The sequence below is a fragment of the Pollicipes pollicipes genome, unplaced genomic scaffold (genome assembly GCF_011947565.3).
Source record: "Pollicipes pollicipes isolate AB1234 unplaced genomic scaffold, Ppol_2.1 Scaffold_4002;HRSCAF=4701_pilon_pilon_pilon, whole genome shotgun sequence".
Classification (NCBI taxonomy): domain Eukaryota; kingdom Metazoa; phylum Arthropoda; class Thecostraca; order Pollicipedomorpha; family Pollicipedidae; genus Pollicipes; species Pollicipes pollicipes.
Window position 1 is genome coordinate 29,416,143 of NW_023596420.1, and position 13,921 is coordinate 29,430,063.

General features: G+C 51.8%; 3 protein-coding genes across 6 annotated transcripts; all 3 read left to right on the forward strand.

The window, feature by feature from the left end:
* Positions 1-362: 362 nt before the first annotated feature.
* On the forward strand, positions 363-4,106 carry LOC119093709 (glutamate oxaloacetate transaminase 2). 4 transcript variants are annotated; one of them, XM_037216712.1, is made up of 2 exons: positions 363-472; positions 2,366-4,106. In XM_037216712.1, the coding sequence occupies exon 2, from the start codon at positions 2,415-2,417 to the stop codon at positions 3,690-3,692; it is 1,278 nt and encodes a 425-aa protein (XP_037072607.1). In that variant the 5' UTR covers positions 363-472; positions 2,366-2,414; the 3' UTR covers positions 3,693-4,106. The 4 variants fall into 4 exon arrangements, with proteins under 4 accessions (XP_037072607.1, XP_037072608.1, XP_037072610.1 ...); XM_037216713.1 differs by lacking the exon at positions 363-472 and adding an exon at positions 493-533; XM_037216715.1 differs by lacking the exon at positions 363-472 and adding an exon at positions 589-610.
* A 2,278-nt stretch (positions 4,107-6,384) lies between these two features.
* Positions 6,385-13,921, forward strand: LOC119093322 (putative lipoyltransferase 2, mitochondrial). The gene is made up of 4 exons (XM_037216267.1): positions 6,385-6,450; positions 11,227-11,469; positions 12,566-12,681; positions 13,266-13,921. Exons 2-4 carry the CDS (start codon positions 11,234-11,236, stop codon positions 13,490-13,492), a joined length of 579 nt encoding a protein of 192 aa, XP_037072162.1. The 5' UTR covers positions 6,385-6,450; positions 11,227-11,233; the 3' UTR covers positions 13,493-13,921.
* Positions 9,141-9,959, forward strand: LOC119094355 (40S ribosomal protein S12, mitochondrial). Its single transcript, XM_037217421.1, has 2 exons — positions 9,141-9,163; positions 9,578-9,959. The coding sequence occupies exons 1-2, from the start codon at positions 9,141-9,143 to the stop codon at positions 9,957-9,959; spliced, it is 405 nt and encodes a 134-aa protein (XP_037073316.1).

A 13,921-nucleotide genomic window follows, 5' to 3' on the forward strand; every position in this document is an offset into this window, starting at 1 on the left:
TAAATCAGTACGGCTTATTTTGGGTCTGTCCCTCGGGTTAGCGAAAGTCTTTCACCTTGCTTGGTAAAATTCTTTCCAGCATTTTCAGCAAGAAGCCAGTCAATAAATAAACTGGTCGCGCAAATCATTTTGTATTATGTAACGACCTAAATCCTCATGTTCCCAACTCTGTAATGGTGTATAATTTTAAGGTAAGATTGTTTCTTACATAAAACAATTGTAACCCTAGCACAGAGAACCAGAAATCTTGATAAAATCAAGGCTTTAGCTGATAGAGATCCCATACCTAACAATCACGTCACAAATGGGTCACGATACCAACCATGCGGAATACTTTAGTGCCAAAGCGGCTGTCCCCGTTATTTCCGCCGTCGATAATCTCGTAACAGCTGACGACACAGTTGAGACGCACACAGACGACGAACCTAGCGCTCCCAGGCTGCCAAACCGGCTCGCGGTTTTGCGTCTGAAGGTTGGTTGGAGGTTACGAGTTATACGTTGCGGGGGGAGGGGGGCGTGTTGATCACGGGAAGGTGCACTATTACATGGCCTTGGCATTACCTATTGCGGGCTTGATGGAAAACATGGACAAACGTTGACGATCCCCTTGGTGCGCTGTGTCCCTCAGGGTTTATGTTGACCCCGACATGGAACATTGTTGGAGAAACGTTCATGATAAGGAGAGGGTGGTGTGTTTTTAAGTAGATATTCCCCAGCAACTCATTACTTTTATGATACCCTGCAGTCACCAGGAAGTGGGTAACAGCTTGCTTAGCATCATTTAAGTTAATCTGATATGGGAGCTACAGGCTACATTGTTTTTGGCGTGTGTTTGCCAGGAGCATTACACATTTGGATAAATAAAGATAGCAGCTGGATTCCACCTAGAACAACCAGGAAAATCGAGAAATAGTTGGATTGCTGTTTTGGCTACATGTCTATCAAAACTGACATTGGCTCCTGATATTTGCTACAATAGAGGCATGCAGCTGAAATATCAATCTGTCTATCTTAATTTTATGGGTTATTCTGTGAAGAGTAAGGCTATTAATCCCATGTTGTCAATAGGAGGGTTAAATAAGAATTATGCACAATGTGTAAACATCATTGGGCCACTTTGGCACCAGTGCATACAGGGATGTATGAACTAGGTTTGGTGGGGCAGGGGAGCAAGGCCCCAAACAATGTAAGAATGCAGTATTTGCCCCATGAACATGGACAAGAAAATTACAAAAAAATGGTTGAAAGCTTCACCTTAACTTCCATTGCCCGAGTGTAAGAGTGTGTGGACCACAAATTTGGACAATTGTGAACTTGCAAAAGAGTAAAATAATGTAGGTACCATAATTTGCCCACCACAATTTTCAACTGCTGCATGCAGGTTGACCCCAATTCATCTTAATTTGTGTTTTTCAGGTAGCATCAGCACATTAACTTGTGGCTTGTAAGTCATGTATTATAAGTTTTTGTCAGCTCTTTAAATTGTGTCACTTTTCCTTGCGGTGCATAGTTCAGTCTTACACATTATGCATCCCTCATTCATTAAACTGTAATCCTAAACAGCAATCCATTATTTATTCAGTTAGATGGCATATATTATAATGATGCAATAATGCATGCCATTGGATCCTTCTGTTATATCCATGTTATATTGCTCTTTCCCTCATATAAGGTCAACCAATCAACATTGAGCAGAGTGTTGCCAACTGGGTGTCTAGCTGCCCAGGTAATGCAAGTAATGGACAACATGTCCACTGGGTAATTTTGAAATGGGTGTGAATAATCTGAGGTGACCCGTTCAGAGCTGTGATGAACAGCTATGACAAAAGCATGTATTTTCACTTGCATCCCTGCTACCCAACTGGCTAAATATCACAGCCCTTTCACTCAAAGCCATTGGCTTGATGTGATTAGCAACTGATGCAGGGCCAGGAGGTATCAGATTAGTCCCTTTTGATTTCTTAACCAAACTGAAATGTAAAGATTTTGCACATATCTGGTTATGATTATGCTCATCAGTAATTTGTTATTGTTCATTTCTTGTTTGAAATGTGGTTTTTCGTCAGGTGTATACAGTTGTAGATGAGATCAACTGTAGCCTATATGTTGTGCTTTAGCAGCTTTGTTTGTGCATGGGATGAAGAGAAAAGGATGAACCCAGCAAAAGGATTGTGTTTGTTTAATTGTTGCATCATTTTTGTTCATACATAAACAGTTCATCTTCTGGTACATCATGATGTCACCATTTGAAACATTTCTGCCTTGTGGATGGCCATGCTTGAGACTGTTTACCTGCTTAGTTTCTGCTGGTTTATTGGGATGTTTGGTGACTCTATGAATGGTTGATATTATATTTGCCTTTCAGATACTAGAACTTTGCTTTTAAACTTCCCAGTTTCAAGAATACATTGAAAATGGCATTGGTCAACTCATCCAGGCTGTTGAGCATCAACCTGAAAAGTGTGGTTGCCCCAGTCACTAGGTGCAACTCATGGTGGAGCAATGTTGAAATGGGACCACCAGACGCGATTTTGGGTGTAACAGAGGCGTTCAAGAGAGACACCAACCCAAAGAAAATCAACCTGGGTGTGGGGGCATACAGAGATGACAATGGGAAGCCCTTCGTCCTGCCTAGCGTTCGTGTGGCCGAACAGCAGATCGTGGCCGCGGAGATGGACAAGGAGTACGCCGGCATCACAGGGCTGCCCGAGTTCTGCGCACACGCGGCGAACCTGGCGCTCGGCGAGGGTAACCGATGGGTGCAGGACGACCTGAACGTGACTGCGCAGTGCATCTCGGGCACCGGCTCGCTGCGAGTAGGCGCTGCCTTCTTTTCCAAGTTCTTCACAGGCCCGAAAGTCGTGTGGCTGCCGACGCCGACGTGGGGCAACCACATCCCCATCTTCAAGCACGCCGGCATGGACGTCAAGCACTACCGCTACTACGACCCGAGCACGTGCGGCTTCGACTTCGAGGGCGCGCTTCAGGACATCGCCAAGATGCCCGAGCGCTCGCTCATCATGCTGCACGCGTGCGCGCACAACCCGACGGGCGTCGACCCCAAGCCCGAGCAGTGGAAGGAGATGTCGAGCCTTATCAAGAAGAAGAACATTTTCCCGTACTTCGACATGGCGTACCAGGGCTTCGCGTCCGGCGACACGGAGCGGGACGCGCTCGCCGTGCGCCAGTTCCTCGAGGACGGCCACTGCATCGCGCTCTCGCAGTCCTTCGCCAAGAACATGGGGCTGTACGGCGAGCGTGCCGGCGCCTTCAACATGATCTGCGCTGACAAGGAGGAGGCGGCACGCGTCATGTCGCAGGTGAAGATCCTGATCCGGCCCATGTACTCGAACCCGCCCGTCCACGGAGCGCGCATCGTCTGCAAGATCCTGGGCTCGCCGGAGCTGAAGAAGCAGTGGCTCGGCGACGTCAAGCTCATGGCCGACCGCATCATCGCCATGCGCACCAAGCTCCGCGAAGGACTGGCGCGCGAGGGCAGCACGCGCAACTGGCAGCACATCACCGACCAGATCGGCATGTTCTGCTTCACGGGCATGAAGCCTGACCAAGTCGAGCGGCTGACCAAGGAGTTCAGCGTGTACCTGACCAAGGACGGCCGCATCTCAGTGGCCGGCGTCTGCTCCAACAACGTCGACTATCTGGCGCACGCCATGCACATGGTCACTAAGTAGGACACGGCCGGCGCCCCGCACTAGAACTGGTGTAGATGTTGTGCCGGATGCGGAGTCGCGATGACGGCGGCATGCGACTCATAGCAGTTCTGGGCCCGTTTCTCATCCTTGCAGCCAGCGCAAAGCGTGATGCGTAACTGGCTGGGAATCGGAATCGTTGTTACGCTCTAACAGTGCTCGATGTCATCTTGAGAAGTGAATGAGAAGTGTTTTAAGAATCATGGGTTTGATTTATTTCGTTTCTAACAGCATTTTTCTGGGGGATTGGTGATCTGTATTGTGCAGGGAGTCCATTTTGGATATTTTCATGCTGGCGCGCTATTCTTCCAATCTGAGTCGGAGCATTATCGTCCACTGCCAGTCTGTAGTGGAGCGGATTTCGCAGACGAATACAGGTTTTTCTCGCTGTACTGATTTCCTCTCTTGAAAGAAATGACAGCGGCTGCCTGAAGCGTATGTCTGAGAGGACGTCGACACGGGAGCGTCCGGCCGGCGTCCGCACCAGAAGGTTCTTGATCACGTGCCTGACAGTATGCTCCGCGTTGACTTTGGAATCACAGCCTCTGATAGCCTAGTCCGATGTGACACAGTAAAAACGCTTTTCTTGAGGCAGCACAAACCGCAGCAACTTTCCATACAAATCCTGTCGTATCCCAATGTGCAGGATGAGGGAAACATGCGACATGTGGGTCGGGAGGAAGGCGCTTTTAGTTACTTCGGCACATCCACAGGCATGAAAAGTTCCAAGATGAACACCCTTAACCCCTGACCTATGGGGGTGAGATTTTATCGTCCCACATCAAACACAAGCTTTTGATCAGTTTATCCATTTGTGCGCCAAAACAGCTGTCTCGGTCGTTTTCCCGCCGGGATCTGGCAATGTCCATATACATCGTATTGCATCACTGCTTTGCTAGTCGATCACGTCGCTTCGGTCAATCACACGACCTTGCTCATAACTAACCCAACTAGACAAGACAGTAGTTTAAGCCTTATTCTTCAGAAAAAAACAGGAGAATGGATATACCGTTGGGTTGATATTTCGGCAGCATGCCTTTATTGAAACAATAGCAGAAGTGAATTCCGCCGCAGGGCACATAAGTAAAAATGCAGAAAGGAATTCACTTCTGCTATTGTTTCGATAAAGGCATGTTGCCGAGTATGAACCTGACTATAACTCCATTCTCCTGTTTTTTTTTTCGAGGAATGAGGCTAATACTACTGCCTTATCCATGTGAATAGCGTTCCTCGCTCATGCACTGAACAGCTCACGTAACTAACCTATCTAACCTAACAGTGCAAAATGGCCTCCACGCCGACTTGCCACCGCATGACTAGCAGCGACCGAGTACAAACTGAACTTGTGCCATTGGGAGTAAGTACCGCTGTGCATTTGGACCAGGACATCCCCGGCCTAACGCGTGCATTGTTTTACCGAACAGCGGCAGGTTCATTTCACCCAGTGACGCCACGTGAGGCCCCCGAAAGGGCGCTGCCTCGTTTTCGGGAGCGGTCGGTGGTATGTCTGCGTCCTCGTGGCTCGTCTATTGATAGCCCACGCTCGACGCGAGCGAGGTCGGCGGGGTTCGCCCGCCAGACGCACGCCTGAAAAAACTTGGAGCCGGCGGCGAGCGGATGAGAGAACAAACACTCGACAGATGTGTGATCACTGTACGATAGCAAGCCTTAAGGCTAGTATGCGGGGCTGTAGCGGCAAGGACATTGCTCCACTGACGCGTTTGAGAGCTTGCCGTTCATGGGCGGTGCGGCTTATTTTGTGCGAGCCATGATAGGCTCAAAAAAGTCACCGAGGCGTTGGACACCAAATAAAAAAACGACACATTGCTGAAGCCCAATTAAAGGGCTTAAAAGAAAAAGTAACGCCAAAGAATTTGTGTGGCCGGTTGAACTAATCGGCTGTGTTCTTTGAATACATCCTACCATTCATCGACGGCGAAGAGCGCTCACCGCGCCGAACACCGAAGAACCAAGAAGAGGGAGCACTGCGTAGTAGTCCAATTCCAATGAGCGCGTACACAAGCGCGGGGGGTGAGGGGACACGTTCGAGTCGCTCCGTGCCCCCCCCGACCTTCACGGGCTAGGGCCATCGTCTTCATTCAACTCCGGTGCTTGCCGCCTCACTATGGTGTTGACGACAGCCTTGGCGTCTCTCTGGGGTCGTTGCTTTGGCCGCCGCTGCACCTGCTCAGCGCCGCGGCTGAGTTGCAGTGCTGGTTTTCAGGAGTCGAGGCAGGGTTGTAGGTCTGGGACAGCCGGTCTCGTCGACCTGTGCTCGCACCGCTGTCGCATCTAAGTACACTTGCAACTGCGCAGCACCAGCCGCCGCAGCGTAGCAGATGTCCAGTAGCGCCGCCCCGTAGCATGCTGTCTATGCCAGCATCGTCCAGCAGTCCACTCTCCGGAAGCAGGCATCCTGGATGACTGACAGAAGTCAGGTTTTCTGTCAGAGCAGGTCACTACTGCGGCCTGACCAGGGATGGCGGTCGTTTAGTCCGGCGTTTCAGGTCACCTCTGTTCGTATAGAAATACGCAGAAACTTTTCTGTTATTGCTTCCAAATTATATGGCACATGTTCTCCGCTGACGCGCTCATTTGCGACGCGCTTGCTACCATTCGGCTCAGGGAAGTCTGGTATGTTTGTTGGAAAAGAATACCAGCACACGAAATAAGAGCGGTCCTTTTCTGGTGTGAAGCTCCCATCGGTCTGTTCGGTTACTTTTCTTCGATTCTGGTTGAGGTGAGACCCGGGTCATGTGTTGCGCGCCGCTGATAGACCCAAGCCTCTGACCCGCGGGCTGCGCTTATGGGTTGACTCAAGCTTACAAGACGTGAGCCGCTTGTGTAATGAAATTATAAATTGCGCGCTTTACTAGCGAGTGGTACTGAGTACATCCCAGAACGAATGCATTGTTTGGCCCAACTGGCATGGTTAATTAAGGTTGAAACTAGGCAGTATTACAGTGGTTCTAGTTACATTGTACCTACTTGCCATTCATTGATGTCCTAACAGCTTGTTTTTACTAGGTTGTCTGTTTATGTTAGCCAGAAATATAGTATAGGTCAGTGATGGCTAGTTAATTTTCTACTCATCCCTGGATTATTCACACAGATAAGACAGTAGTAAAAGCCTTTTTCCTAGGACACAAAACAGTAGAATGGAAATATAGATGGGTTGATATTTTGGCAACATGCCTGTATTGAAACAGTGGCAGAAGATTGTTTTGATCTGATTTATTTATGTTATTGCATCAAAACAATGGCAGAACAAATTTCTGCTATGGTTTTGATGATGGCAGGTTGCTGAAATATCAACCCATCTATATATCCACGCTCCTGGTTGTTCGTCGAGGAATAACACTTACTACTGTCTTATCTGTTACACTTGTGTTGTGCATCAAGATAGCTGTTTTCAATACAATGTATGCATAGCCTATACACGTTTTGACACCCAAGCACAACCTCTCTATGACTCCAACACTAATGTTACCAGCATTGCCATTCTGTGGGAAGCCCCAGGACACCACGCCCAATGGTAGCATGTCCGGATGTGGTTCCCTTTTCAGTTAGGGAGGTTCCAGCCCCCCCCCCCTCTGAAAAAATTGTGCTCCATCCCCCAACTTTGAAAAGAAAGAGAAAGGGAGATCAAGAGAAGAGAAGGGAATTTTGATTGAAAGACATTGTTGGCCTATTTTGAGGGTAATATCTGTTATTTTTGGCTGTTCAGCCCCCTCCCCATAAGACATTTTGCGAACCTATGCCCGTGGTTTCACTGGTAGTATGCTGCAAATAAAAAACAGTTAGGAGAAATAGCATAACCCAGTGTGGTCACCATTTTTTCATTCCTTAGTACCATTGCTGTCGTCCGGACCCAGATTCCCCATGAACGTGAAATGGTTAAGCAAGCGTACACGGCAGTTGTTTTATTTAAATATGCACCATGCCTGATGGGCAGTAGGCGTTGGAGAAGAGGCCGGAATATTTTTGTTGAAGTGATTTGATTAGCCATCTCATTGCTCTGTTGTTAGAACGTAATGTGTGTAATGTGTAACAGGGTAAGGTAATGGGTAATGTTTGGCCAGCTTGTTGGCTCGCGTATAATACCGTGCCTGGCTGGTTCAGATATGGCGGTCGATTTGCAACTAGTCAAGAGAGCAGGCTGAAGCAGGGCAAGTCCTGCCACGGTACTAACATTTCGGCACAAATTTTCTGCTCAGCTGGAATTACTGTACCGGAGGGGTGCAGACAGCGTCTTCGTGACAAGGAATGCCTAGTAAGGACTGTAAGCACAGCCATCCCTCTAAAACATTTGATCAAAGTCCCAAAACAGTGACGCTGTTTGTCCCAGTGGTACCGCTGTAACAGAGGGGATGAAGCTGTACCACAGCCAACGCCACCAAGTTTGAGGTGCTTAACAGACACTTTGTGACCTGACCAGTATACTAAGGCCGACGTAATAACATTTTGATGACGGTCTGGAATATTTCGTAACCTCATGACCGTCTCGGTACAAATACCCAACTGGTCATTCTCAATAACAATTAGCACCTGGTGACGGTCAAAGAACTAACGCCTTGCCTCAATTGCTCCCGGAAACAAATGCGTGTTCTGGTCTTGTGTAGTTAAATCAGATCATAAAAAAATAATTTGGTTTCACTAACGAACGTTGCGCACTAAATTCGGCTGCGGTTTTGGCCTCGGGTTTTTAACTGATGGGTTGGGCTTTGGCTTCATTTCTCTAGATTTGAAAGGAGTGGCTTTGGATTTGGCTTCACGTTATAAAAATATGAAACCACGGGCATTGTTTGATTTCTTAACCTCAAAGTTGAAGTCTTGCTCTTCGACATAGAATTTCCAAACCTCAAAGCCACTGGCTTCGGCCTTTATTTCTTATTTATGTTGTATAGATAAGTCAGTAGTAATAGCCTATTCCTGGGAGCAAAACCAGGAGAATGGATATATAGCTGGTTTGGTATTTCGGCAGCATGCCCTTATCGAAACAATAGCAGAAGTCCTGCTATTATTTAGATAAAGACATGTTGCCGAAATGTCAACCCAACCATATCTCCATTCCCCTTTTTTCTCCGGAGAATAAGCTGTTACTACTGTCTCATCTTTGTGAATAATGTTCCTCGCTAATGCACTGAACAATTTATTTCATCGTCTTGTTTTCGGATTAGGCGTCGAAATCCGGGGCATCGCCGCTCCCATGCCCGATCCGTATAAACAATATCTAGTGAATGTCACCCACTTGTTAAGTGGAGTGGACTGTCATGGTCGCGATGTTAAATTCACGTATATATTTTATTATTTTATATTTTTATTAATTCTTTTTAGAGAATTTTATTAATATTTTTATCAATTCTTTTTTAGAGACTTAATTCTAATTTTGGGCATTATATTTTTGCCCATCCAACGAATGGCGTAACTATGAGAAGAGAGAAGACCTCTCGGTGCTGGTGGCATTCGTCCACCAGCTCTTCTCATCCGCTCCACCGCCGCCTTGGATAACCAAGACCGTCGTTCTCGTCGTGGTGACTGAAGCCGTGGACTGACATCGGCGCCAAGACGCGCAGCGTCAGCGATGCGCCAGGCCACGGCCGGACCGCTTGAGGTCCCGGGCCGTGTCCGGCGGGCGGGTGGGCGGCTGGGCGGGGGCCGGCCGGCCGGCCAGCGAGGCGCTAACGGTCGCTATGTGCCCCTGTTGCAGGGATGCTGGGCCGGCTGCTGGCGCCGTTGCGGGCCGCGCTGGTCGCCGGCGCGCCCGCCCGCCCGCTGAGCGGCGCTCTGCCGCTAGCCGCCCGCTCGCTGAGCGGCGCCCTGCCGCCCGCCGCCCGGCCGGCGGCGCGGCTGTCCGCCGTGCTGGGCCGCCTCCTGACGCCGACCCCGGCGCCGACCCCTGCCGCCTGCCGCACCATCTCGCTGGAGACGCTGCACAAGCGCCTGCAGAACCGCAAACCGTACGTGAAGAAGCGGCCGCTGGACGGCAACCCGCAGATGAAGGGCGTCGTACTCAAGACTCTCATCAAGAAGCCGAAGAAGCCGAACTCGGCCAACCGGCGCTGCTGCCTGGTGCGGCTCAGCAACGGCAAGGAGATGGTGGCGTACATCCCCGGGGAGGGCCACAACCTGCAGGAGCACAACATCGTGCTGGTGCGCGTGGGGCGGCTCCGGGACGTGCCCGGCGTCAAGATCAAATGCATCCGCGGCAAGTATGACCTCTCGCACGTGGGTGAAGAAGACACCTGACGTAGTGCCGGTGGCGCGGAGAGGCGAGCAGGCCGGCGCGCGTGCGGGTGTGGGTGGAGTGATGCCAGACGGGGCGGTGTAGCAGTGGTGTGTGATTGCGTGCCCGCTGGTTGGGAGCAGGCTTGACCCTGCGTGGAAATCGTAGATTAACTCTGTGCTGAGCTGTCGTGAGATTGCCTCTGGGTTAAGAAATATGTGGGAACGTGCGAGCAAAAGGGCTGATGTTCGACGGTGCAGACATGGAGCGGAGTCCTGTGTGTGTGTTATCCCACAAGTGTGGTATCTGAGATCGACGTGTTTTCATTAATAAAACGCATTCTGACGGACGCACATACCATGCGAACGAGAGATTTGAAACGGGAAAGCGGACGTGACAACTATTATCCACGCCTTTAGTTAGCATGGAAGACCTTGAGTTTTCAAATCGCGAACAAGTTGGAAGAGACCGGTAAAACCAGATCCAGGCCGGGTCAGACGGATAAAACCAGATTCAGTGTGGTGTACACCAGTGTCATGCCAGTCCCATGGTGCAGTCACCGCCTCACAGCAGTCGCAGCGGACACCGCCCTGCGATCGCCATGGCGAGACGGGAACGTCCCGTGTGGAAAGCTCCATTTCACACGGCTAGGTGGACATGAACCGTGACAAGCGTGCCCACGACCTTCCGCTCACTTCAGCTGTGCAGACGTCAAGCTCTCTCCTTCACTTGCGTATGGCCTTCCGTGTTATCCATGTTCTGTCGCCCTGGGTGTGGTCTTTTGAAGACGTTTTGCATTTGCGGTCACTTGCGTATTGTATCGCAGGTGGCCACGACCTCTACTAGATATGTGCCATTATTTGATGAGGGTGTTCAACCCGTGTCACTGAGTCTGTCACTGTCACTGACTTATCTGCCACTGAGTCAGGTTATACGTTCCTGTTTGTTGCATCTGCTGTCAGGCTTAAAGTATCGGTACCCTTGCCTACCTTACAAATCTGCAGTTTGGCCGCAGTGAACACTGTCTCGAATTTCGGCGTTGGGAACGATGCTTTGAAATTTTACGTAATTTTCTGCTCCGGGACTTTGTTATTTGCTAATTATACCTGAATTTTTACAATATTGAAATATGAAGGATAGTGGCAATCCAAAAATTTGTCATTAAAGCGGTTGGATGATGACGTGTTCATGTTCTGATGCACCTGGCTGGCTCCAGGAGGCTCCCAGGCGCCGTCTGTCCCTGCTGCGCTGCTGGCGTCAGGCGCCACTCACTCTCCGCCCCCGTTCCAGATGGGTCATGTGGCGCCACAGTGAGATTCAGCGTCAGGTGCTGGCGCTGTACCGGCAGTGTCTGCGCGCCGCGCGCGACAAACCCGGCGCCCCCGAGGCGGTGCGCCGCGAGTTCCGGCGGCACGCGGCCATCCCACGCCGCGAGACGCTGCGCATCGAGTTCCTGCTGCGCCAGGGTCGCCGCAAGCTGCAGATGCTTCAGGACCCGCACGTGTCCCAGATGGGCCAGTTCAAGAACGACCAGTGAGACTGCGCACCGGCACGTGGCGCGGCGAGCTCGGGGCGCCGACGGCCACCGACCTGCTGACGGCCTGAGATCCACCGGATCTGACCTGACTTGACCTGAGACGGCACCGGACGCGGTGCGGCTCCCGCCCCTCCTGCTCTATCTCCCGCCGCCGCCGCCGCATCATGAGCCGCCTAGTGCGCGCGCGCCACCTGGCCTGGTGTCGTACGCAGCCGGCCTAGCGGCGCAGCAGGCGGCGCTGGCGGCGCACGGCGCGGCGCTGGCCGCCGGCGCGCCGCCGCCGCACCAGCTGCTGCTGCTGGAGCATGCGCCTGTGTACACGGTGGGGCGGCGCCAGCGCGACACCGGCGCCGCCGAGGAGCGCCGCCTGCGGGCTCTGGGCGCCGAATTTGTGCGCGCCGGGCGCGGCGGCCTCACCACCTTCCACGGGCCTGGACAGCTGGTTGTGTACCCGCTGCTCAACCTGGCGCGGCTCGGTGTCAGCGGGCCCCGGCGGTGAGCGCCGGCGGGGACTGGGGGGGGGGGGAGGGGGGGGGGGGGGGGGCAGGCGCGATGAGCGTTGGAGGAACGGGCCAATGTGCGAGGTTTTTTATGTGATGAATTAGTAGAACGAGTGTGTCCGCCATTACATCATTGTAACTGTGGCCACAAGCCTTCATTTCTTGTGATGTTCTTTAATGAAACAAGCATTTGGCGGGATAGCATGTGGGGACAGGTAATCATAGGCTAGGATTGGTAGCATTGAGCATGATAGGTGACTGCAGAAGGGAAAGACGCGATTGTTAATTTCTTGGACAAGACGTCCAAAGTGGCGGGGGCAACATGCGCCACCGCGTGGGTTTACAATCAGGATGCACTGGCGATGGCGATCAGTTCGTTTACATTGGCCCCCCAACAAATAAATTTTTGAAGAGGACTCGTGATGTGACGTCCTCTCAACGCTTTGAACTCCTGCGTGTTGCCCTCCCCACCAGCTGGCATATGGCAGTCCGTGTACGTGCGTCGGGCTGCTGATGGCGCCATCTGCATGATTTGGCGCGATAGTGCCGCCCCCTACACGGTCGTATTTGACAGTGGCGCTGTCTGGGGCAGGTACGTGCACCTGCTGGAGGAGGTCGTGATCGAGGCCTGCGGTCGGATGGGCGTCGCCGCCGGCACCTCACCCCACACCGGCGTCTGGGTCGGAGAGAACAAGATATGCGCCATGGGTAAGGCGGGTGTGGCTGGGTCACGGCCGGGGTGGGGAGTCGGCAGGGTAAGAACTTCCTGAGAAGTGCCAGCTTTCACGCACGAAGCGTGCGCGCATGTGTGATGGGGGAGGTGACACATTCTGTCTAATAGGAGGTACGGTAGATTTTTAGGATAAGAGTAGACTTGTCTGTTGTTTGTGTTCATTGCCGTCACATCGTTACATGATGTTATAATAATAATATTCGCACTTACACTGGAAGGGGCACGCCTAGGGCATGACACGACTCGCGCGACTGCTTAGCTGGTCGCGTGTTGTGCTTCTGTCTAGTTGCTAACATAATGAGCGAACAGATGCTGCGCTGCGGAACTCGACAGACACGTTAGCGTTACGTTCTTGATCCACCATAAGAGCGCTGTGCTATAAACTCCGGAACGTGCGATGGTTTTTCCGTAAGGTCAGTAGTATCGTGTTTCATTATCTGCCAGTGACCCAAACGGCGATACTGGAGCTGTGTCTTATGTCGTGACGTCTAGAAGACATTGGTTCGCTTTGAGGGACTCGTGACGTCGTTGGATACCTGGATACTTGCGTGCGTCGCAGGCGTCCACTTCACGCGGCGAGTGCTGACATCTCACGGCCTGGCGCTGAACTGCTGCGTGGACCTCGACTGGTTCCGCCACATCGTGCCCTGCGGCATCGAGGACAAGTTCGTGACGTCACTGACGGCCGAGCTGGGTCGGCGCGTGTCCGTGAACGAGGCCACGAGCCACGTGGTGGACGTCCTGGCGGAGCTGCTGAACTGCGAGATCGTTTGGGACGACTCCTGACGGCCACTGACAACGCTAGAAAGGGAACGATCCGTAGAATCTGGCTGATCAGGGAGCCTCGGTGTAGCGATGTGGACGCCCTTTGGCCAGACGTTGTAGACTGGATGCTGATAGCGTGCGTGGTTGTAGTAGCGGACTAGTCAGAAGTTGACGCTCTTAGCGGGTGTAGCCGCGTAATGGTCAACAGTTGGCACCCTTAGCAGTTGTAAGCCCGTCTGATGTGGCAAGTGCAGCTGCCGCCGCAAGTTAATTAGACCACGGGGACCGGAGTAGCCACAGGCTATGGATGGCGCTTGAGGCCAGCATGTGTTTTTTTTTGTGTCAGCAAGGCATAAACGTCATTTTACCGGGCGGGTTTGTGCAGGTCACGAGCGCTGTCACTTATTTCCCGGATGCTCCGCCGTTATGTTCAAGCAGACAATACAGATA

Bases quoted from the DNA above. Each gene is read 5' to 3' on its own strand.
- LOC119093709 (XM_037216712.1), top strand. From the start codon at position 2,415: ATGGCATTGGTCAACTCATCCAGGCTGTTGAGCATCAACCTGAAAAGT.
- LOC119094355 (XM_037217421.1), top strand. From the start codon at position 9,141: ATGAGAAGAGAGAAGACCTCTCG. The intron at 9,164-9,577 runs GTGCTGGTGGCA...CGCCGTGCTGGG, and splicing joins AGAAGAGAGAAGACCTCTCG to CCGCCTCCTGACGCCGACCC.
- LOC119093322 (XM_037216267.1), top strand. From the start codon at position 11,234: ATGTGGCGCCACAGTGAGATTCAGCGTCAGGTGCTGGCGCTGTACCGG. The intron at 11,470-12,565 runs GTGAGACTGCGC...TGTCTGGGGCAG, and splicing joins GGCCAGTTCAAGAACGACCA to GTACGTGCACCTGCTGGAGG. The intron at 12,682-13,265 runs GTAAGGCGGGTG...CGTGCGTCGCAG, and splicing joins GAACAAGATATGCGCCATGG to GCGTCCACTTCACGCGGCGA.